This window comes from Nematolebias whitei, chromosome 4, assembly GCF_014905685.2.
Source record: "Nematolebias whitei isolate Nwh7 chromosome 4, NemWhi1, whole genome shotgun sequence".
Taxonomy (NCBI): domain Eukaryota; kingdom Metazoa; phylum Chordata; class Actinopteri; order Cyprinodontiformes; family Rivulidae; genus Nematolebias; species Nematolebias whitei.
This window is the reverse complement of record NC_056501.1, coordinates 11,034,866-11,060,628: the sequence shown is the minus strand read 5'-3', so window position 1 is coordinate 11,060,628 and position 25,763 is coordinate 11,034,866. Positions and strand designations below refer to the sequence as shown.

General features: G+C 37.9%; 1 protein-coding gene across 1 annotated transcript; it reads left to right on the top strand.

The window, feature by feature from the left end:
- The first annotated feature begins 3,284 nt into the window (after positions 1 to 3,284).
- On the top strand, positions 3,285 to 21,298 carry LOC119408656. The gene is made up of 3 exons (XM_037675499.1): positions 3,285 to 3,320; positions 20,438 to 20,816; positions 20,898 to 21,298. Exons 1-3 carry the CDS (start codon positions 3,285 to 3,287, stop codon positions 21,296 to 21,298), a joined length of 816 nt encoding a protein of 271 aa, XP_037531427.1.
- Positions 21,299 to 25,763: the final 4,465 nt, after the last annotated feature.

Here is a 25,763-nt window from a genome sequence, read left to right as displayed (position 1 = left end):
AGAAAACAAACAAATAAATAACTAAACAGACAAAATTAGCAATAATTAACACCCACTTTACTGCACAAAATAAAATCAATTCCCCAAATAAACAAAAACAGACATTCCAAGACATGAATGATTATTACCAAACCCCAATAAGCACAGCTTTGTTTGAAGTGCCATTTGTGAGATTTTGACCTATTGGAGAGGAAGTAGATTTTTTTTTTTTTATCGTTCTGTTAGGAGTTTGAGTGCAGGAGACGGAGGATCGTCTGAAATGTGAAGTAGAGAATAGTTGTGCCAGTTGTTACCGTGTTGTTTCAGCCAACAGATGATTCATTTCAAGAACATTGTTACGTTTGCACCGTTTTAAAGCGATTTCTTTCATTTGTTTCCTGTTTTATTGGGAGAAAGGTTAAGTAGAAAATACAGCAAGTGAAAGTGTGACTCGAAACCAAACAAGGCGCTGAATTTTGAATGTAAAGGCTGAAACTTTTTATGTAACTTCCAAATTTTAATTTATTTTTAATATATTCTTGTTGATGTTTTATTGCTGTTTAGTTTCAAAGCAAATATTAGATTTTTTTTTTTTTTTTTTTTAAATCAGGTGTAGAAAACGTTGCACCAAATTTAATAATGCATTATTTTTTGTTGTTTTTGAGGCTGTTGTTCAACAAACTTTTGCCATCAACTTGACGTTTATAGTCTCTGGTGTGATGAGACTCGACCGGAGATGAAGAACAATCCTGTGTGAATGTGTCTCCGTGATGCTGTTACGTTCGCCCTTCAATTCTGAGGTTTTACTTAGAAAACATTTGAGATGTTTCTGTTTGTGAATTTTTCTGCTTTAACACTGGATCTCCAGATTTTCATTTGCTATATGTGTTTTATTGAAAAAGCTGACACTATTCAAAAGGTAAAGCAAAGATTTGGAAAAAAATAAAATAAAAAATTGACACAAGTAAGTGCTTTATTTTCAGGTTTCTTTAAAAAAAAAAAAAAAAAGTTTTGCTCAGTCTAATTGACAGAAGGCTACAGAAGTTGAGAACAAGCCTTTAAAACTCACACTTTAACACATTTTCTTATCTGATACACAAAATAACTTTCGTGAACTTGGAACTTCGCACTCTTCATTTTATAAATCGAAAACTCCACAGATGGGAAGTGAAATATCTACTACAGAAATGTAGATGAACAGATGCTGGGATATATTCATCATTTAACGCGGGTTCCTCATTTTTCTGGACTGAATAAAACGTGCATTGAATTTAAGGAAATGCAAACGTGAGACGTCATTTAGATTTGACCCATCAAAATGAATGCGGTCATTTATTTACAGAATCAAATTTAACATCAAACATGTACATTAATTTGGCAAATTATGAAAATAACAACAAAGCAATCAACCAGGAAAAATCATACGGCCATGATTTTTCCGTTGCTGCACCAAAGACATTTATGAAAACTGTACAACTATGATCTTTTGCCCACATGAATGTGGGTGAGCATTTTACACAGACATTTCTAAATATCTGGAAGAATTTCTACTTGATAGAAAAGTTTAAAGATGGGAAGAAGTTTAGAGGGAGTTAAGATTGAATGGGAGGGGAGGAATGTTCGCCAGAACCGACACTCTCCATCAGAAGCCCAGCTCGCCTCGGTACGCTTGGTAGGAAACTTGACCCATTACCTTTCTGATGATAATCAGCAGATATGGTGTTCCGTTAACGCTACCGGTCCAGCGTCTCCTTAGAATGGCTGTTGCCCGTCAGAAGTAGTGGCGAGGCTCTGTTCGACACACATTCACCTCAGTGGAAATTGTTATAATCCCATGGAACTCGGAAGAGCTTTGTTGTCATGTCAGGAACTCCAACAGCACTCCATCAGAACTCAGCAGAACTTGAGTAGACTCTCACCGAACTCTACGCTCTCAGAACTCTTAGAACTCCGACAACTCTCTGAGTCTGTAACTCCGTGAGACTGGTAGACCAGGAAGTACTGACATTTTAAAGACTCTTTCCCGGTTCACTTTTTGGGATTTTTCATTGGTCAGAAACGACCAGAAGGGGTGTGTTTTTGTGACGTAAGAGGTTAGAGACAGCGAGAATTGTTATGGGACAGCTCAGAAATGTTCTCACAGACCGAGAGGGTTCTGTTTTGGCGTGTTTAAGAAACAGGTGCAAAACATCTCTATTTACGTCTGAGAGGATTCTAAAACATGACAGTTTTAACATAACAACTTGTTTTTCGTTTGACTGTAACCTTGTAAACGCACACACTTGCTCATTCAAAAGCAGAAATCAGAAAAATGCATAATTACTCTGCAACAGCTTTTAACATGAGAATAAAAATCATTACTCAGTTAATAAAATTGATTAGTTCACTGCAACATCTAAAATGGTTTGAACTAAGACACTTTGATTATCAACATTTGTAAGATAGTAATGATAATAAAAAGAGAGTGTTCTTTTCACTTGAATCTTCAAGAAAGAAAGTCTCAGGATGGGTGAACCTGTATCTATGTATTCAAATACATGAAATGACAGTTCCTGTCCCACAAGGTTCTTAAGGTCAAGAGTTTTGACCTTAGACTGGGTTTCGACGTAGGCCTAGTCCACTACAGAAAGAAGTCATGTTGCTGTTTTTAAACATTTAGGATATGTGAACAGTCTTATGGGGCATGTTTTCTTGTCAGACGTCAGTCACCAAGTGGAACAGCAGGAACAAACCCCAAACATGAGCTTTTCCTTTTGTGTCAGTTAAGTCTTTGTATTTACTGAGAGGCGACATGTTCATTTGTGTTTTCAAAGGGCTGTGAAGTCCACCTTGTTCCTTCTGAATAAATTAGTTTTCTCATTTTTCTGACGTGTTAATCTGAGCTACCATATTTTTCAGACTATAAGGCACACGTAAAATCCTTTAATTTTCTCAAAAATCGACAGTGAGCCTTATGTAGTAATTCTAGTTGGGCTTACTGATCGAACCAATTTATGTGACACACGGTGCTCAAAAATCTGTCAATGAACTTGTTTTGCGCCATACAGTCTGAAACCTACGGGACTTTTCTTCTTCTAAATGTTTAATAAGTTCAAACAAGCGTTGCTAAGTTTCTTGTTTAGGCCTTTGAAGAGAACAGAATCTGAAATGACCAAAAAGTGTATAAATGCTGCAACAGAACAATAATATTTTGTAGAGATCTGGTATTTTTCTTGGTTTTAACAAAAAAAAAGAATACTGCAGAATGTTTAATTTTTAAAATGTATCCTATTTTGCAGAAAATGCAAAAGGTTTTTATTGGCATGATGTTAAATGACACAGCGAGGGAGCTGCCGCTGGTGGTAAACATTTCAAGGATTCTCACTGGGAGACGGCCAGTAAGAGCGGATACAGCGCTCGTGAGACAAAAACACACCATTTGGATCACAATGACTGTAAAGTACAGGAAAAGGTTACTTTATTGATATATTTATCCAATATTGATACAGTAAAATAAAAGAGTACAGTGCATGCATACATACACACTCCCTTGACGCCACACAACCAAGAATTGTGTTGCAGTGTTTTTAATTCCCTGTTGTAAATATGTGCTTTTGATTCATTTGAGTCCTCTGTTTCCCAGGTTGACATTCCCGTCAGGTGAAAGTTAAAGCACACATTTTCACGTTGCTGTAACTGGTTTTTGTTATCCAAGTGATGTTTTCTGCCTAATTAAAGTAAAAATAAAGAACAAAGTGGTTTTTGATTTATTTGATCCCTAAAGTGAGCAAAATCACTATTAAATCACTACATTTCTGTAATTGTGCTTTTTATTTGTGTGACCGCTTCCTAAGCATTCACATTATTGTGTGCCGATCAGCTCTGTGAGGTACTGGCTGACGTCTTTTACCTCCTCACTTACCCTGGCAACAGTTCCCACCTGCCTGAAGACCGCCACCATCATCCCAGTCCCAAAGAGCTCTACAGTGACTGGTCTGAATGACTATCGGCCAGTAGCCCTCACCCTGATAGTCACCAAATGCTTCAAAAAACTGGTTATTATGACCCACATCAAAATCAACATCATCGAGGACCCTCATCAGTATGCATATTACGAGAATTGATCAACAAAGGATGCCATTTCCTCTGTTCCAAACTGCTCTCACCCACCTAGAGCAGAAGGACTCTTACGTCCGTATGCTCTTTGTGGACTTCTCTTCTGCCTTCAGCACCATGATCCCCCAAACCCCAATGAACAAACTAGTCACACTAGGACTAAGCCCCTCCATTTGCAACTGGGTCCTGGACTTCTTAACAAACAGACCACAGTCAGTGAGGATCCACAACTTCTCCTCCTCCACCATAACCCTCAGCGCTGGCTCTCCTCAGGGATGTGTGCTGAGCCCTCTCCTGTTTACTCTGCTCACGTATGATTGTGCAGCTACCCATCCAGGCAGTCACATTGTAAAGTTTGCAGATGATACAGCGGTGGTGGGATACATCACAAACAACGATGAGTCCAGCTACAGGCAGGAGGTGGAACACCTGGAGAGCTGGTGCAAAGAGAATTACCTTCACATCAATGTGAAGAAGACAAAGGAGATGATCGTGGACTACAGAAGGATACAAAAAGATTTCCCAAGCTTTAAACATCCCAAGGAGCACTGTGCAAGTAATCATATTGAAATGGAAGGAGTATCAGACCACTGCAAATTACCAAGACCCGGCCGTCCCTCTAAACTTTCATCTTGAACAAGGAGAAGACTGATCAGAGATGCAGCCAAGAGGCCCATGATCACTGTGGATGAACTGCAGAGATCTACAGCTGAGGTGGGAGAGTCTGTCCATAGGACAACAATCAGTCGTACACTGCACAAATCTGGACTTTATGGAAGAGTGGCAAGAAGAAAGCCATTTCTCAAAGATATCCATAAAAAGTGTTGTTTAAAGTTTGTCACAAGCACCTGGGAGACACCAAACATGTGGAAGAAGGTGCTCTGGTCAGATGAAACCAAAATCGAACTGTTTGGCCACAATGCAAAACGATATGTTTGGCGTAAAAGCAACACAGCTCATCATCCTGAACACACCATCCCCACTGTCAAACATGGTGGTGGCAGCATCATGGTTTGGGCCTGCTTTTCATCAGCAGGGACAGGGAAGATGGTCAGAATTGATGGGAAGATGGATGGGGCCAAATACAGGACCATTCTGGAAGAAAACCTGTTTGAGTCTGCAAGAGACCTGAGACTGGGACGGAGATTTATCTTCCAACAAGACAATAATCCAAAACATAAAGCCCAATCTACAATGGAATGGTTCACAAATAAACGTATCCAGGTGTTGGAATGGACAAGTCAAAGTCCAGACCTGAATCCAATCGAGAATCTGTGGAAAGAGCTGAAGACTGCTGTTCACAAACGCTCTCCATCCAACCTCACTGAGCTCGAGCTGTTTTGCAGGAAGAATGGGCAAGAATTTCAGTCTCTCCATGTGTAAAACTGATAGAGACGTACCCCAAGAGACTTGCAGCTGGAACTGCAGCAGAAGGTGACGCTACAAAGTATTAATGCAAAGGGGCCGAATAATATTGCACGCCCCACTTTTCAGTTTTTTATTTGTTAAAAAAGTTTGACACATCCAATAAATTTCATTCCACTTCACGATTGTGTCCCACTTGTTGTTGATTCTTCATAAAAAAATACAATTTTATATCTTTATGTTTGAAGCCTGAAATGTGGCAAAAGTTTGAAAAGTTCAAGGGGGCTGAATACTTTCGCAAAGGCACTGTGTATATACACACACATTAAGGCTAAAAGCGGTCAACAAAGAGGTCCATTTCCTACCATAATGTGGTCAGGTGGTAGCTCGCCATCAATTGTAGAACGTTGTTAACGAGGGTGAGAATAAAACCTGATCTAAAAGGTCAAAAACATAAATTAAGTACATAGTCAAATAAGTTAAATTAGCTTTACCTTAAAATGGTTTGTAACCATTATAAAAAACAAAGTATTCAATAAATGCTATATTTCATAACACACATTTTCAAAATGGTTACTCAAAATCAGTTAGCTTTAAGGCTAAAAAAGAATCAAACATTCCTTTGAAATAACAGTTGTGCAACAGGTTCAAAAAACATGTAACTAGCGGTATAATTTAATTCAAACCAAGCCAGCACACTAAAACCACAACTGCTGCTAGAGCAGTTTGTCAAAAAATAACAAAAATACCTTAAAATAGTTCAAATAAACTCAACCAAAGATGTCCTTTAATTACTAAAGGTATGGCCTTTTATTCAGTTTACTTATTGAGTAACTTTATTAGCGTATTAAATAAATACATGGTTGGGAAGATCATATTGACCAGGGTAAAACGCTAGCCAAATCAGCCGTTAGCTCTGTGGAGTCTTGCATTGTAGGTGCTGTGATTTTTGCTGTTGCTGTCAGCTGTATTATAAGAAAATGGAAGTGTTTGGGAATGACAGCAACTCAGTCAAGAAGTGGTAGGCCACGTAAACTGACGGAGCGGGGTCAACGGATGCTGAAGCGCATAGTGCGAAGAGGTTTCCAACTTTCTGCAGAGTCAATGACTACAGACCTCCAAACTTCATGTGGCCTTCAGATTAGCTCAAGAGCAGTGCACAGAGAACTTCAGGGAATGGGTTTCCATGGTCGAGCAGCTGCATCCAAGTCATACATCACCAAGTGCAATGCAAAGCGTCCGATGCAGTGGTGTAAAGCACACCGCCACTGTACTGTAGAGCAGTGGAGGCATGTTCTCCAGAGTGTGTGTGTATATATATATATATATAGTCGCGCTAAAACAGTTGTTAAGGCTTTCCAGCTTTTACAATCTGCATTCAGCAACATCCAGTCAGATTTGTTCCACCTCAAACTTGTCCTAAATGCCGACAAAACCAAAGGGATGCTTTTTTCAAACAGGAAGTCAGTCCCAGCAGTTCTTCCTCTGATTTCATCGTCAAATGGTGTCCCTATTGAGTTTGTTGATTCCTACAAATATTTGGGTATCTTGGTCAACTCACATCTCTCTTTTAAGCTCCATGTGGAAAACCTAGTAAAGAAACTGAAAGTTAAACTGGGTTTCTTTTTCAGAAACAGATCCTGTCTAACTCTGAATGCTAGGAAATGCCTTGTATCTGTGACTTTCCCTCTGTTGATTACAGTGACATTATTTACATGAATGCTCCTACAAGAACCCTGCAGGTGTTGGATGCTGTCTATCATGGTGCACTAAGATTCATAACTGGCTGTGATTATCGTACCCACCACTGCACCCTATATTCACTGGTTAACTGGACATCATTAACTTCACGCAGACTCTTTCACTGGTATATTTTAATCTTTAAATCACGTCTTGGTCTGCTGCCTTCATACATCTCCTCCTTCATGTCTCTGTGTGAGTGCAGCTACAGCGTGCGCTCTCAGGACATTATTACTTGCAGTGTTCCCTCAGTGCAGACTGAACTAGGCAAAAGGGCCTTCTCCTACTCCGCTCCTGTTTCCTGGAATATCTTACAAAAAGATCCGAAGCTCTTGACCTGGACCTCTAAGTGGCTTTAAGAATCTGTTGGACTCCTGGCAGGGACCAATGCAGACATGTTCCTGTTTTTAGTTTTCTACCTTCGCCTTATAATTTAGCTGTTTTTGTTGCTTTTTTGCCATCTTATTTGTACAAAAAATTAAATAAATAAAATAAAATTCGTATGCCTTTTTATAACTGTCTATTGTTGTCGCTGTTGTCCATTGTTTTCATCACTCTTTGTTGAAGTCAGGTCTCTCTTGTAAATGAGTCCTTGAGGCTCAATGGGATTTACCTGTCTAAATAAAGTTGAATGAATGAACATTTCTACCTGGATTATTAGGCAGGCATCAGGATGTGTGCAGTACTGCTAAAGCCCAGCAGAGGGCAGTGTATTCCCACTCACCTCATGCCTGAAACAAGACCCAGATAAAATCATGAGACCTAATTGTCAACATTTTAAAAACAGTTACACTCTCTACAGTTTCCTTCCCTTGAACTGTTCATCTGAAAAAGCCATGATATGTTGATGTTACCTTACCACAGTTTTGTATTTTATTTTTATTGGAAGAAATGGAGGGCAGCACAGTGGCACAACAGTGAGAGAGTGAATGGTTGTTTGTCTCTGTGTCCCTGTGATGGACTTGCAACCTGTCCAGGGTGTCCCTCGCATAGTGATTGCTGGACACGGGCACTGGCGACCCCCATGACCCTAAATGGAAGAAGCGGATAAAAGATAATGGATGGATGGATGATACATCCTAACTTAGAGTAAGATAGAAACAAATGTAGTCCCTGCCTGACTTCCTGTTGAACTGATGCTGCTCTTTAATCAAATGAGTTCATGGTTCTTTCACTCTTCAAATTTAAATTTGTGAAGATTAAAGCAGCATGTTAAAGAAACAAAGATCATCACATTGTGTTAGTATTTATTATTCCTTTATTCAGATCAATGATGCATTAAAAGCACTAACTTACTGTTCTAAAAATACTCAAATCAGTCATAAACAGTACAAATAACAAGCAGTTCTCATCCATTGATTAAAAAAAACACACTGGCTTCAACTGGTTGCATCATCTGCATGCTTGTTCTGCAGTAAAGACGTAACAGGACATGATTATGATTAGTTTATAACCAAATGATCAACACTGAGTACCTGTTTACCCTCTGATCAGCCTACATGTTTCAGGCTGTATGGTGATTATCTTCGGCGAGATGCCAGAAGCAAAATGTGAAACGTGAACAATAAAAATGTAAAACACAAAACTTTGGCCTACGACGTAGTTGAGCTGCAACTGTTACAAGTAAAAATGGAGATTTTTTAAAATTAAATTACATCAAAGATATCAGAAATATTTTCACTAGGAGGATACTTATCAAAAATATTTGATGTTAGTTTTTTTTATACAGCATGCATGCCTAAATAGTGCGTTCATTAACAGTTGTGTTCATCTATTGAAACAATGATTTTTTTGTAAATAAGTTAAAACTTTACAGTCCTTTAAACTGAATTAAATTAAATCTGTGACACCATAGAAAAACATGATTGTTTATAACATCACATGATGCAGTAGATGTTTGCATTTAAACCAATCTAAAATGTAGCACGTTGACATTTGTTCAGCTTGTTGGGCCTTCAGAGCTGCTGCTGCACGTTGTGATTTAATCCAGACAGCCTTTATTCATAAAAGCCACTCAGACTATCATTGTCATAATTTATCTACTTTATGTGCTTCAAAAATAGTTTTCCTGACTGTCTTATAGCTGTATATGATGTCTGTAATGTAGCCATGCAAAGGTATTTTATGTATAAATTAGGCTAAATTAATCAACTTAAATGTCGTTAACATATAAAGTATCCACATTTTTTAAATATTTCTTAACATGCTTAGTCATGTTAATAAACAAGTGATGATAAATAAAGAGTTTGACAAGATTCTGCTGCTTAATTTGAGTTTTTGATGCATCTGCATGAAAGCACACAAACCACAAATGGATTGATATTGCAGACTTCCTGTTGTGGCGTTTGATGCGTCAGTTTGTAATGAATGAATCTGAGCTAAGAAGCACAGGATGCTTGACCTGCCGTTTCACACCCACCTAAAAAAAAAAAAAAAACACAACGTGACAAGCAAACAACGATGCATGGAAAATGCAACACCAGTGTGGTTGTGTGGTCAGATTGAGGTGAGAACTCAGAGTTTTTTTTTTTTTTTTTTATCGCCTTTTTTCCTGTTAGTTTCAGCTCATGTACAGCCTTTTCTTGTCTAAATGTTCTTTTTATTTTAAACTACAGAAGTGTCCAGAAATAAACACGCGTAAAGTGCTGTAATACAACCAGTTGCGAGGTGTGATTTTCCATCGCTGTAACTACATAAGCGGTTTTCTTGTGTGATTTAGAGATAAAAAGCTGCTGCTTGATGGCTTGTTTCACACACATGCTTGTAGAAGGAACAAAGAGGCTTAAATCAGCCTCTGCTGTCAGTCCCGGAGGTTTCAGTTGTAAAACTTAAAAATACCCCTTGAACCTTTTGTAAATGCTGCTTGAAGTTTGCTTATAGAATAAACCTCCCCCACCATCTTTTAACAGTGTTTCATTGAAGACATTGAACTCTTTCTTGCAAAGAGCCCAGTCAGTATCAGTCAACTGTATTTGAACTGTTGCTCACTCGTTATTTATTTATTTATCTATTTTTTCCCCCAATAATTTTAGGAGCAAATTACAAAAGTCTAAAGGTGAAAATGGTCAACGCCTCCATCCACCTGTAGTATACTTGACTTCACAAGCAGACAACAGAAACCACATTTGGTCATTAGTTTCAATCAAGCTGGTTCTCACATTCATCATATAGATATAATATGGTGCTAAATAATAAAACTCTTGTTTTTCAACTTAACGAGATAATATGCTAATTATAAAACAACCTGACTGTGGTTGTCAGGACTGAGCGGGTTGAATAGTAACTTTTATTTTTTCTACATCGGTTTCCTCTGACAGTGTCCTCAAACAGGAAGGCCGACTCAAAATTTCTGGGTTCAAAGTTTCGGCTAAATTTAACTCGACGAGGTTTCGTGTGCACGATGGCTGCACATCCTGTTGATACCCAGAGCCGTGTACCTTCTGAGTAAACACGGCGTGCGGTCTGTCAGAAGCAGAGGAGTGTCCAGCCACAGCCTACGTCTCACGTCTCATGTCGCCTCTTGTGGCTGCAGTTCTTGCTTCACAGGCACAAGAACTGCACAGCAAAAAAAAATAAAAAAATAAAAATTGTGATGCAAACGTTAATGCATGTGAGCTACGCTTTGTCTGTAAGCTTAAACAGGCGCTCTTGTTTAGGGGTACATTTTGAAAGTGATAATTACTTTGTATGTAGAGGTTTTTATTTTTTAAGATACTGCACTCATTAAAATAGTTTTTCTTATGCTCCAATTTAAAGGCACTTAAACAAATAGTTATTTGGTGCAAAACAAATATAAAAGTTCATATAATTAAAACAGGATCTGCTCGAGTCTGAAGGAACTTCTTCATAAACCCCCCTCTCCACCTACAAATGAGCAGACAAATCAAATTCATTGCGCAATGGAGTTGTTTAGTTAGATTTTATAGTTTACTGTGGGTGCAAACCACATGGTCATATGTTCTCTCTTGCTTTATTGGTTATTTTTTTTTAACCTTTTGTAGAAACGAACGTGCTTTGCTGAAAAGGAAAGCGTTCGATAGTGTCGTGATGCAGCCTTCACATGGTTCCAGGAAGATCTCGGTGGGCAGTTTGAACGTTCATACGGAGGTTGGACTGTGGTGGTGTTGACACAGTTCCGTAACTTCACAGGTTTCAAGACGCAACAACCGTCCTTCCGATGTAACACACACCAACACGTGGCTACATGTGGCAAAGTGTCGTTGTTGCATTTGTTTACTTAGCAAAATTGTTATGCATTCGGTAAAACTGAAAACATATTTTGTTAATACTCTTTAAAATAAATGAAGGTTTTAATCTCTAATTGCAGTCTGTCCCATTTGTTGTAGACTGAGAGATTAAAAGTTAGTTGGCCTTCAGTGGTGTAGTTTACGCAATACGCGGATATACGGAGTATACCCATTAGAAAAGCTTAAGAATTTCAGTATACTCACTTAAAAGTGCCCAATGATACATGACATATCATTAGGCATGTGTCTTTGATACGTTAAACGGCAGTAAAACGCTTCCATAACAATCTATTGGCATGCAGCCCTTGTTTATTACATTTTCTTATCCATCGAATTAGTGTATTATTAATACTTCTGTACTTACTATTTAATACTTGAACACGTTTTGCGTTGATACTACTTTATAACGTGTTTTTAATACAAAGTTGTACAACGCTTGTTGTTCAGCATCAGAGAAATTTGGAAATGTTCACGTTAATGTCATGTTAAAGTTAGAATTGCTCTGTGTATGTAGGAGAAACCTCAGTTAGCGTTTTATGTTCTTTAAAATATTAATGTTACAGTATATTTATTGTGATTAGGTAATACATAAACACATTTATCTGGAGTAATAATTGTTTATTACTCATGTAGCCATGTGTAATTGACACAGCATTGTGATTTAATATAAAAAATGTGGACTCGGTGATCTTTGTGCTCGTTGTACGATTCTTCATGTTTTTTGCCAATTAAAGTTTCCCTTATTTATTATGCGTCTTTGAATGACGCATGCAGAGTGATTTAGTAAGGTGTGTACTTGCTATACACAGCAGCATTATTTATTATTTAATGTTTCACATTTAATATTTAACATTTAGGATTCAAGGATTTGTTTAATTGTCCTACCAGCTCACATTTGCACGTTTATGGTACGAAATTTGGACTCAGGTCCCAGATCAAGAAGCCTGACAATTAACAAATAAATAAATACAAGAGTATAAATATACACATATGTATGTGCGTAAATAAATATAGTTAAAAAAGTAAGATGAAGCTGAATTAACTAATATATAACAGCTTTAAAAAAAAAACTTGTCTGAAATTTTGCAGGTAAACTTGCACAATATTTGGTATAATTTGAAATTCCAAGTCACAGCAACATCATAATTTTGTATTTTTGCAGTCGTGACAAATAAAATACAAAAATATGAAGAGATAATGAACTGATTGTAAATATTGTATCAATGCAATTGGTTATTTGGCTAAAACACAAAGGCTTCAGTTGCTCGGTGTGGTCAGTGCCATGGTCTTGTAATCCTGAGGTTGCTGGTTTGAGCCCAGGTTCCTTCAGGAAGAGCATCCGGCATAAAACAATTGCCAAATCTTTCATGCGAGTTCGCTCCGCTGAAGAAAGGAGCAGCCGAAAAAACACTTACTTACACGTGAGCTACTGGTTTGGTCTAATCTGTGCACGTGCAGTTAAAGTTTACTTAACGTGTGCAACATGGAGGCAGCATTTTGTTTCTCAGATTCAAAGACGAGAGGAAGGCCGTCTCACTCTGAAGTGGTGAAGCCGACCGTGGAGCCGTACCATCTAAGCCCAGGTTTGGCTACTCAATTTGCTTTCAGTTTATCATCTGATCAACAGAATACCTATTACTTTGAAGATGCATATCATTTTTATTTGAAGTAAAACTCAAGCAACGACAAATACGGCACTGTTTTTGCGATCACACCTTACAGTCGATTTTCCATTGTTTTGAGGAAGGTATTAAAAAACTGCATGACTTCCATTTTGTTTCTGTAGCTCCTTAAAGATTGCTCCAGATTTGTTTTATTGGTGAATAAAAACACAAACTACTGTCTTTCTGGTGTCTTAAATCTGTAGAAATGTTTAAGATTTTGCTTGTTTGCAGCATCATTTGTTAATTCATCCATCATGCTGCCACCACCATACTTCACTGTGCTGGTTTTAGGCCATGTGGGACAAAAGATTTACTCTTTTCTGACATGAGTACTTTTTTTCTGACATGCTTGATTAGTGTCCATGTTGTCTTTTAATGAACATGCAAATTTCTTTCTTAAAAACTGTAGTGAACTAAGCCTCAGGTCAAAACCTGACCCTGAAGACCTTCATGGGACAGAAACTGTTATTTCATTGATTTGAATCCAGAAATACAAATTAAGCTCATCCAGAGACTTTCTAATTGTATCCTGCACTAATCAATTGAAAGAACACTCTCTTTTATATTGTCATTACTATTTTTACAAACGTCTTGATAATCAAAGTGTGTTTAGTTCAAACCATTTTAAATGTTGAAGTGAACCACTCATTTTAAATCAACTGTGAAACAGTATTAATGATTTTTAATCCTCATTCAAAGTAGAAATCAAGTTAGATGTCTGTTACAAAGTAATTATGCATTTTTTGATCTTCTGTCTGAAATGAGAAGGAGTGATGTCGGTCAAAAGTCGGAGACAGTCGCAAACAAGTTTATTGGAACGAACTGTCATGTTTTTAAACCTCAGACAGAAACAAGAGAAGCTGGCGCCTGCGTCTGTCATTTCGCCAAAACATTTCTCTGTCTGCTCCTAAACATTTCTCTGTCTGTTCCTAAAACATCTCCGCTGTTTTTCTGACTTGTAGTAACCCTCTTACGTCACTAAAACCACACCCCTGTTGGTTCTTTCAACCAATCAGGACTTCCCAAATGGGACCGGAAACAGAACTCTTTAAAAGTCGACACTTCCTAGTTCCAGTAGTTCTGAGAGCAGAACCGAACAGAAAAGTTCTGGGAAGTGAAGTGATCCGAAGTTCTGGAGGATGAACAGAAGTTCCATGGAGAACAGAGAGTTCTGCTGAGAAGGAGTTCAGCATGTTTGCTAAAATTCCACTTAACTTAATCCTATCTTTCGGGGAAGTTTATTTTGGAAGCTGGGCCAGTCAGCTTCGTTATCCCAAGTTGATGAGATGCGGATAAATCCCTGGAGGTAAAAAGACTCAACCTTGCTGGACGCCAGGAGAAGACCTCTCTGAAACCCCACCAAGGTAAAGGGTCGACGCTCGGGTACCATCTAGCCGAAATCACTGGGAAACGTGCTATCTGGTTTCAAACAAGATAACTCCCCATCTTTTCTTTATTATCTTAGTTAACCCTAAGTATCCACTTTCCCTCCTTAAACTTTACTCCATCTCTTCTATCTCGCCAGTAAAAGATAAGCTAAAAGTCTGCAGATATTGATTTAAGATCTAAGGATATGTCTGTTGTAATAAGCTGCAAGTGAAAAATCATGGCCGTATGATTTCTCATTGTGAAGCTCATTAATTAAGCTGTGTTATTGCGTTCAATCAGAATAATCAAGTGTACAATGTTTGATGTTAAATTTTGATTCTGTTAATAAATGACTACATTCATTTTGATGGGTCAAAGAAAATTAACGTCTCACGTCACTGATTAGACTATCACGTCACAGTACGTCTAAACACAATATCTCTCTCACATATCTGTCAAGTAGCTCGAAAAAGAGAGAACCCGTCATTAAATATTGATTGTAGTGGAGCTCCTACGCTAACTAACCCTACATCACTACAAAACCATTGCCCCACAGTATTGTGCAAAAGTTTTAAAGCATGTTAATTATTTTATGCTTAGTTTGTCAAGAGCTAAATTTTCTATTTAAATTGCTTTTAATCAATGTTCTGTATTTCAAAGTTCTTGTTTGCACTTAGGCTGCTTTCCCCCTCATTTTCTGTTTGGTCCTTGTACCTCATCATAGCAAATTCTGCAATGTGAATGAGGAATGTCAATAAATGGTGGGCAAAATAAGTGTCAGCTCTAAAAATATAACAGGAGTACTATCAGAAAGTTATGTCTTTAAGATGTCAAGTTTGATTAATACTAGTCATTTAAAAATCACCTTTTAGTACTACTGTTTGTCAAACTTTTTGTTCCCATCACAGCTTCAACTAAGAAAATGACGTGTTTTGTGACAGGCTGCTGGTAACAAAAAGCCCAAGAACAAAATAAAAACGGGTTCATGTGGGGACACACTGGTATTTCTCTCGCTGAATTATTGTCTTAACGACGACAAACATTGTTCTGAAAAGTCAGATACTGAACTCAAAATCTATAGAAAAACTTTGAGGAAAGAGAATGGTGAGAAAAGCCACAAAGACACATGTGACCACTCTGAAGGAGTAACTTCAGCATGTGGGAGGAGGTAAACTGTGCAAACAACAACTGTTGCCCTGGTTCTTCCTCAGTCTGAGCTTCATCAGAGAGAAGCAAAGAAAAGGCCACTGTTGAAACCGAGACCAAGTTGAAGCCTTTTGGCCTTGAGACAAGACACCGTGTTTGATAACAACAACGCCTTTTATTTGTTAGCACCTTTCAAGACATCCAAAGGCACTTTACAAAATTAAAAACAATACAGTACAAAATCAGAACTTATATTCACAGACAAAGTTTAAAAACAAGGCGAAATGATGAAGAAATTACTGTGAGAACGTTAACTTGAACAGAGGAGCTTTGAGTTGTATGTAGGGAGGTCTGGAGGAAGAGCTTTCTGGAGTTAGAGAGTATAGAGGATCAAATCTGTATTTCCCATGGTGCTGAGGCGGACAAAGGGTACGGTGAGGTGGATAGAAGAGAAAGAATGAAGGAGCAGGAAGCGGTGGTGATGTGCAGGAGATTGGATATACAAGGAGGGGCAAGTTTGTGGATGGCTTGAATGTGCACAGTAAAATTCAAATTTAATTCTGAATATGAGCAGAAGCCAGTGATGGAAACCAAATACAGCACACCACCACAAGCCCATCATCCTCACTGTGAAGCATGGTAGTGGCAGCATCATGGATTGTGGATGAGCCTTGGCAGCCGGCCTTGGACGGTGCATGAAGGTAGAGGAAAACAGTGGGCACAGCTAACCAAAAAATAGTTTTGCTAAACCACATTCCACTAATTAAAAAAATAGCTTTGCTAACTAAACAGGCAATTTTTTTTTAGCAAAAGCTAACGCTAAACCGTTAACCACTAAAACGACCGTCACTCAGTCTACGTCTTTGTCTCCTCCCAGTGGAAGCTGTGTCGACCACTCACATTGTGGTATATTTATCTAGACTGACCCTGGCTTTTTGATCTGCTCAGAGATGGGATTATAATGAAATTATAACCCGGTTCTGACTGGTTTAAATGGGGCCAGCAACTCTAAAAAGAGTCTCCCAGGGATTCAATATCTGTCAAGGAATAGTTGATTTTGCTCGCCACATCACGTAGAAAGGCTTTTGAAGCACCATCTCAGTTTTTCCTTCACATTAAACCAGTTACGATCCCTTGAGATCACATTTAGTCACTCCCCCTCATACACGTGACAGGTGGTGCTCCCTTTCAGTGAAGGAGGAGTCTAGGCTCTATAAATCTGGAGTGTGATGGGACATCCAGCCTCTTCCGGCTCCTGATCTTGCGTCAAGCATCGGAACTGGCCAGCGCTTTAAACTGTAACCTTTTCCTGCCTTAATTGGTAAAACTGAATTCACGTTTCCTTGATTTATTAATAGTGTGAGTTGCTGCTTCTGAGGGAGGTCCGAGGCAGGGGGAGCGTGAGCTCAGGGCGGACCTGGGTCCGAGAGGAGGCTTGAGGCCCACGGCTAGCAACAGCTAGCTGCAGTGACCCATGACCCACCATAAGTCAATAGTGCACCTAACAGACTCTTTATAACACACCCAAAACAGACAGGAACATGCTTGTGAATTTTGATGACAGACAAAGTTGGCAAAACCTGATTTAGCAGAAGCTAATTCCACTAATGATTTTGAATGTTAGCAAAAACGTTAATCCCCTAAATGAAAAATTAGTGCCCACGACTAGTAGAGGGTAAAAAGAATGCTACAAAATACAGGAAATCCCAGGAGGTATTGATGGTGTGTGAAAAGAACTCAAGCTTGGGAGAAGATTTATTATCAAGCAAGGCAATGACCCAAAGCATGCAGTGAAAACTACACTGAAGTAGTTTAACAAAAACAAGGTGGGTGTTTTGGAGTGGCCAAGTCAAAGTCCAGACCTAAATCCAATGGAGAACTTGTGGCTTGACTTGAAAAGGGCTTTTCATGGCCGATCCTCATCTGTTAAAGAAGAATAGATTCAAATTTCAGTGTCCAGACGTTCAAAGGAGGTAGTTTATGGCCTCAGGAAGCAGAGAAGGGACCGCACTCCTCTGATCACTCAGCCACAGCTGCCCATATAAAGTGGACTTTTTGATAAAAAAAACAAATACATTTTTGTTCAATGACAAAGTGAAAACTAGTTTCTACACAGTAATGCCCTGGCTGCAGTACTGGTGATCTGCTGCAGGGCCCTTGTATCTGCAGCAGAGCAAGCAGCAAACCACAGACGTACATCAGCACGGTCTCCATAGTGACACGGTGAAAGGACACCAGCAGTTTCTCCTGAGCACCTGCAGGAAGTGGATTCTTTGCCGGGCTTTTTCGACCAGTGCATGTTTCTAGACCAGGTAAGCTCGTCTAAGCTGTGGGTTCGTTGAAACCTGTAGGATGCCACCTTCTCCACACAAGCCCTGTTGATGGTCAGAGCTGTCGTCCTCCGGTGGGAGAGCTGGGAGTTCAATTCCACCAGCAGTCACTTGTTGAAGTGTCCCTGAACCAAGACACTGAACCTCTCATTGCTTCTGATGTGTGTCCCATCAGTGTATGAATGTGCTCTAAAGCACTCATTAGTCTCTATAGATAATTTATTCTGATTATCTATGTAAAGCTGTAGTAGAAAGCTGTATGAGTGTGTGTGTGGAGGTAAATGTGAGCACAGATTGTGTTGTAAAGCACTTTGAGTGTCTTGATTAGATAGACAGGCACTATAAAAGTACAGCTCGTTTACCATTTCACCATTTATACTGACCATGACTGATTTATGATGGGGCTGCGTGGTGGCACTGTTGGTAGAGCTGCCGTCTCTCAGTGAGAAGGTCGCCAGATCAAATCCGGACAGGGGGGCACTCTGGGTGGAGCTTGAATGTTCTCTCTGAGCATGCACGGGTTTTCTCCGGGTACTCCGATTTCCTCCCACAGTGCAAAAACATGCATGTTAGGCTCACTGGTAACTCTAAATTGTCCCTAGGTGTGGGTGAGTGTGAATGGTTGTTTGTTCTTTTGTCTCATGCGTCCCTGTGATGGACTGGAGACCTGTCCAGACCACCTCTTGCACAGTGATGGCTGGACATGGGCACCAGTGACCCCCACGACTTGAAAAGGAAGGAGCGGGTAAAATATAATGGATGGATGATTTATAATAGCAACAAAAGGTAAAACATCCAAGGTGGTGAATACTTTTAATAAACATTGTATGTAAGATAGTTTGATTTTTAAAAATAACTTACAAGGTGTGTGTGCAGTGGAAAATATGAGCAGTAGACATGGATGAGTTATGAAATATTTAGCACAAACTTAAAAGACGTGATTGTTGTCACGTTTGTGTGCAGTCAGGTTGCTACGAGTCTCTTTTCTGACGATCTCTGCACTATTCTGGTGACCTCTTTCTTTCTGCAGTTTTTCCTTATCTGTCAGATAATTGCAAAAGAAGTTGCAGCTTTCATAGATAAACCCAGCAGTTCGTATACTGTATGCGCTCACAATACCATACCTACAGTTAAAAACATGTTTTTAGCTTTTCTGATGCATTGTTATTTGAAAATATCATAAATCTTTAAGTATATCTTTTAGATAGAGTGAAAATGCTGTAAGGGTAAGTATGATGTTTTGTGATAAAGCAAAGTTGATGATAATTTTTAATTTGTCTGAACTCAGTTACGATGAATGTAACTGAAAACTATCACAAAATATAAAATAGCTCATCCATTTTAGCATTTATAATAATTTAACAAGATAGAGAAAAAAAACACATTAGCAATTGGATAGACCATGGAATAATTCCTGCTCACTGAATAATAATAATAACGATAAACTTTATTTATAGAGCACCTTTCAACAATGCCTTGCATTGACCAACATGCTTTACACGATAAAACAAGTAAAAACAGGGCAAAGAAAATCAGTGCAAATTAAAAACACAGCCACCATAAAAGGAGGTAAAGGCGATTAAAAAAAGTACTAAATACTAAATGTTAAACATCAAAAGCCCTTTTAAATAAATAGGTCTTCAATTTGGCTTTGAACAAAATCAGAGCAGAGAAATTAAATGGAGTAAAAGTATAGAACAACATAAATCTGAACCCAAGTTAATTTAGTTACTGTCATTAGTTTAGTGCTCTCATAACTTTTTAGTGACGGCTTTAAAGACTCCACTGCAGCGTAGATGATTCATGCCTTCAGTGTGGAAAAAAATACTTTTACTTTATGCAGCACATTATTCCTATAGGCAGTAAAGAAAATCGTAATTGTCAAAACATAAAAAATATTCAAAATTTCCATGTTTTTAACCCCCCCCCCCCCCCCCAAAAAAAAAGCAGCCATCCAATAATTGTTTCTTTAAGGATAAATAGCTTTTTACAAAAGGCACGTATCAAAAATGCTAAAAGATACATAATTTTGTCATAGATAATTCTAAATTGTTATGGTGCATGTTGAACGATACGTTTGATTCAACTGTGTCCCTTAAATAATTTTTTGAGTGCACATTGTTATAATTCAAAATCTTCTTTCATATATCTCTAGAAGAGTGTTTCTTCAGCTGTAATGTAGTTTCTGAAACAAAACTTTACAATTATATACAAAAACTTTTTTTTTTTTTAATGTGTCAAAAATGGGTCATTGCTCTGCAGAATTGCATAATGTGCATATTCTGTGTTTCGGCCAATCACTGTGATCTCCGCTGTCTAATTTGATTTCCTTCAGAGTGGGAGGACATCAGTTGCGTGAAGGAAGGTGTTGAGCTGCAGTCATGGCAGGACTGGCTGGTTTTGTTCTTCTGAGTGCTTTCTGTGAGTTCACTTCTTATTAGAACAAAAATACAGTAGTGTATAATATTTGAGTTTATTTTACACTTATGTGTTCCATTGTTAGTTTGCAACTCTGGCGTTATTTTTCTTTCTTTTAGCTGTGATTCAAACCCTCAAAGTTCCTGAGCAGATTCATGTGACTGAAGTTGAACTCGGTGGTACAGTGAGTCTGACGTGTGCGGCCCACGGGCACGAACAAGGATTGTTTTACTGGTTCAAAATTAATTATGGATTTATGGTCCAAACAGTTGCCAAGGGAAGTTTTGACAATGTCAATCTTGATGGACCATTTATCAGCTCGAGAATCACAGTCATAAAAAAGTCTGATGTGTATTCTCTCACTATAAGAAAAGTCAGGAAAGAGGACGAAGCTACTTACTTCTGTCAGGCAGGAGCAGCGTACACGATGATCTTTGTTAATGGTACCTATCTGGCTGTGAAAGGTAAGATGCTTTAAATGACTTTGGTATGGTTCTGTCATTACCTGAACAAATTAAAAATGCATTTTTTCCCCTTTGAAACAGCTTCTCACAATGAACTTGTCTACGTGAAGCAAAGCTCAGATATCAGCTCGGCCCCGCTTGGCTCCACAGCCACTCTGCAGTGTTCACTTTACTCAGAAAAGGAAAGAAACTCACATCAGTGTGAACGCAGCGCATTCTGGTTCAGAGCTGGGTCACGGTCTGATCCGGGATTAATTTACACACATAAAACCAACTGCGATCGACAAGCAAACAGAAGCTGCGTCTACCAACTGTCCAAAACGATTCACATGCCCTCAGACGCTGGGACCTACTACTGTGCTGTGGTCACATGTGGACAGATCCTGTTTGGAGAAGGAACTAAAGTGGAGACAAGTACGTTTTTAAATAGAGATATAAATGATGTTTCATATTTCCAGACCTCTAAAGTTTATTCATGTTAAATCTGCTTGAACTGCTCACGACTACACTGCACTGTCAGTAAATGACAGAAATTGATGGATTTTTATTGAAAGGGTCACAAACCACAACATCTGGGGAACAGTTAAGGCTGCAGTGTAAGAGGGTGCTCCTTTTTAGGTGGATCTTTGCCGACTCTGCTGTCTTTCCTCTCTTTGATTTTCTGTGAGCTTTGTTGTACGTGTTTTCTCACCATTTCCTGCGGTGCACTTCATGCAACAACCTTTTGCTGTTTGGCGTTAACTTGAGCACTCACAGGACATTTGCACGTGCAGTCTGATGCTGTATAGGACAAGGGTTCTCAAACTTTTCTGACCCCTTACAGGGGAGAAAATGTTTCAGGCACCCCCTCATGTTTATTAAATAATTTTCTTCAAATTGTCTCTTTAATGCAATAGAAATATTTGTGCAACATAAATACTTATAGTAAGACCTGTTCTTTAATAGTGTTAATACAATTTTTATACTTTTAAACATGGTGAATTTTTCATTCAAGACACACTTAATTAACAAAATTCTTAATTTCATCTTCCAAAAAATTTTGAATAAAATAGATGTGACACCTGCATTTTGGTGTATTTTAAAGGGTTGTTAAACATCTACATTCAAGATTCAAGGAATTTTATTGTCATTCACATCACATGTGGTACATGAGGTGGAACGAAACTATGTACACAGGGTCTAAGTTACATCCAACAAAAATACAAAATGTAAAGAAAAACTGTAGCAAGATCTGAGACATGAAATAAGAATATACTGCGTTCACTAAACTCAGACTACACAAAACTAAGAATACACTAAGCACTAATAGTACAAAAACAATGCGCCATGCTTGTTAAGACTGGGCTTAAAACGTTACTTTTTGATAAATCCTATAGTTAGGGTTGGCTTGTTATGCTGCCATAGGCTTAGACTACTGAAGAACAACTTGACCTCATTTCTTTAAATAAATTGTTACAAATTGAATAGTTTGCATTTGAAATTATTTCTATCTTAACATGTGATTCTTCACCTGCCATTGTGTATCTGTTCTTCTCAAACCCATCCGGTCGAAGCAGATGTCCGCTTGTCCTGAGCCTGGTTCTGCTAAAGGTTTCTTCCTCATGAGGGAGTTTTTCCTTTCCACTGTCGCCTTCAAGCTTGCTCAAGATGAGAGTTCTGTGATGGAGTTAAACTCAAAGCTGCTCTCCAGATAAATAATGTCATTAACTTGCTTTTTATCTATATGAATGGTTCTGTACAGTGTCCTGAGATGACTTCTGTTGTGACTTGGCACTTGAATTGAATTGTAAAAAACAACCAACCAAAAAAATTAAAATAAATATATATATTTATTTGAAAAACTCACGGACCCCCGGGGGTCCAGGGGCCCCAGATTGAGAACCGCTGGTCTAGGACAATAACAACAATAACAAAACAAAATCTAAATTAATCATTTTAATGTAAGATGAGAATCTACATAAATAGTTTGCTCAACTCTGATTCTTTATAATTTCTCAATAACCAGAAATCTTTTACATTTTGTTGTGTTTTGTCATTATTAACAATATATATATTTTGATGCTTTTTTATGTTGTATGATAATTATTTGTATTTCTACATTCTGCAGGATGAACTGTGCAGTCGTAAGTTTACAGTGGTGTACTTCATAAGGTGTACACACTCAGCGATATTTTAAACTCATTACCCATGTGCTGATTTTCGGTAACAAGCTCACAACACACTGAAGCTGAGGAGAAATAAACCAGTGTTTGCCAGTGACCCCCAGTCAGCTTTTCATTCAGTTCATGGATATGAATAGTTTGGACTTTTTCATAAACATCTTTAAAGTTGATCAAAAAGAACCAAGGTCACTGTTTTTTCTTAATTTTTTTCAAGCTTGAATGTAAGCAATGATCAGCATCACTCTAAAATCTGAGTTCATATTCAATTATATTGATGAAGCTGCAATCCATGATTGAAAATGTAAGTGTTACAATAACTGGAATATTTGTCTAATTCTAGGACAAGAAGTGTGTCCCTTTGTAATTGTGCTCGGAGTCCTGCTGGGCTGCTCTGTTCTTCTGAATTTTACGTTGATTTTCATCAAGAAGAAGCAAAAACAAGTTTCTGTTTATAGCAAAGGTATGTTATTTTTAACCGTAATTATAAAAACATTCTCACGACACACGGCTTCAAAACATGTGCTTAATTATGTGCAAGTCCTCATTGGTCAGTCATAATTAGCATTTAACCATCAGGTATTTTGAAGAGTTTTTTGTGCAATAAGGCACCAAGACTTGGCATCAAAAAGTTTTCAAGACACAGTTTTTGTTAATTGTTTAAATTCTGTATCACAACTCCACAACTTATTTATGAGAGCAGAAGCGACAGCATGAAAGAGGAATACAATCTTTATTAAAGTTTTTCAGAGGTTGCATACTAAAGCACAAAATAGATAAATAAATACATTTTGTGTGAAACATTAAAAGTCCAGATGTTCATTCTGTGTAAATGTTCTGTTCTCTCAGACTGACATGCAGTTTTCTTTCCATCACAAAGATAAATTTAACTTTCTGAAATTTAACTTGTTGATGCTGACAACACTGATGACAACCTTTAGTCCACCTCTGACATAATGAATATAACTTAAACAATAACAAAAATAATAAAAAGTTCATACATTTCAATTGAGTAGAATAAATTAAAGAAGAGACACATTTTCATCCTCTTCATTATGCTTATACAAAAATATGCTTAATTTGAGCTACAGTTTTATGTGAAAAGTATTTATTAAGAATAAATATATGGCATTTTGATAAATAGAAGAATAATTCCTGCTATTTTCCATTGAAATTAAATGAAGTGCAGGCTTAAAACCAGATAAATCTGTACCCAAATGATCTTTGTTACTGTCATTATTAGTTTTTAGCACTCTCACGATTTTAGAGTGACGGCTTTAAAGACTCCACGGCAGCATCTTCTGTCTGGAATAAATACTTTTACTTTTTGCAAACATCCTACTGTAAATAGGTCATTTGCTACAGGGACATGCTGTCAGCACATTATCACTCATGTATACAGCAAATATAAAACACTTACCTACGCAGCATCGCTCACACTGACCTGCATTTTTTCCTGTCACAAATGAAGCTGAAAAAAAACAACAACAAAAAACTTCATTTAATCTGATTGTTGCTTATTTTAGCCCCAAACACACCTTACAGCACTGCCAGGCTGAGGAATCCATATTTACTCTCCAAAAGCTACAGCTTCAACTCATACATTTGGATGAGTTTAAATTTAGTTTTTTTTAAGCAGAAAATTATCCTATTGCTTCTTTAGGTATTGTTTAAATTTACAATTTTTATAGAAGCAAGCTATTTTTAAAGAGAAGTCCAATATCTACTATTAATATGCAGAAAAAACACATTTTCCTGCACATTTAAATATTAACGAACGCTCCTGGAATAACTTGATTTGCTGTGTTTTAATATAATGTCCTTGTTTCTTTGAATAGACAATGCAACCACTTCCACTCGCACTAAATTAGATGAATCTGTCGAGGATGAGCCTTGCGAAATGGTAAAACTTATAATTTTCTTATTTTTCTTCATATTCAATTTTCCCTTTGAATCAAAGTATTAATAAAAACTTGAAGCTGATTCATTCTGTGTTCATATTTAACTGCAATAATTAGCAGGATGGTGAAGAGGAGGGGATGAACTATGTAGCGCTGAACTTCTCACAAAGACCGACGAGATGGGAGAGTAAGAGGGAGGCGTCTGGAGAATGCACGTATTCCAGCATCAAACTGTCTGTAAAGGACAGCGTTCGTGAAAAGTGATCATATTTTGATTTTACGTTATATGTGTTGCTGTGTGCTTCGCCTGTTTGTTTCTGTTTGTACAGCACTTTGGTTGGCCCTGTCGCTGTTTAAAGTGCTTTATAAATAAAATGGTATGGTACTTTCAGGTCTCTTGTAAATGAGTCCTCAAGTCTCAATGGGATTAACCTGTCTAAATAAAGGTTGAATGAATCTAAGATGAACCCATTCAGATGTTTCAATCCTCTCCACCTCACATCAGACTAGTAGTAAAGTACTAAAATTGAGGAAACCTCAAACTTTTGCTGTAAAGTTATTGTTGAAAGAGTTAAACAGTTCAGCACGGAGTACTTGCATTTTCAGACACTTTTCAAAACTCATTAAATGCTCAGTTGTTGTTATGTGTATGCTTTCTATTTTATTCTGTCCGGTTAACAACACAGTTCAAAAACTGAAATGATCTGGAACTGAAAGATATAATTTCACTCTCATCAGGGATGTTTTCAGTGCTGTAAACTGGAATTTTAACCAACTCTCATCATGGCTGTCCCTTAAAATACTTAAGTTATTTCACTTAGTCCAAGTCAAATTTTCTTTATTTGGTGTTCACATCACATGTGGTACATGTGGTGGAACAAAATTGT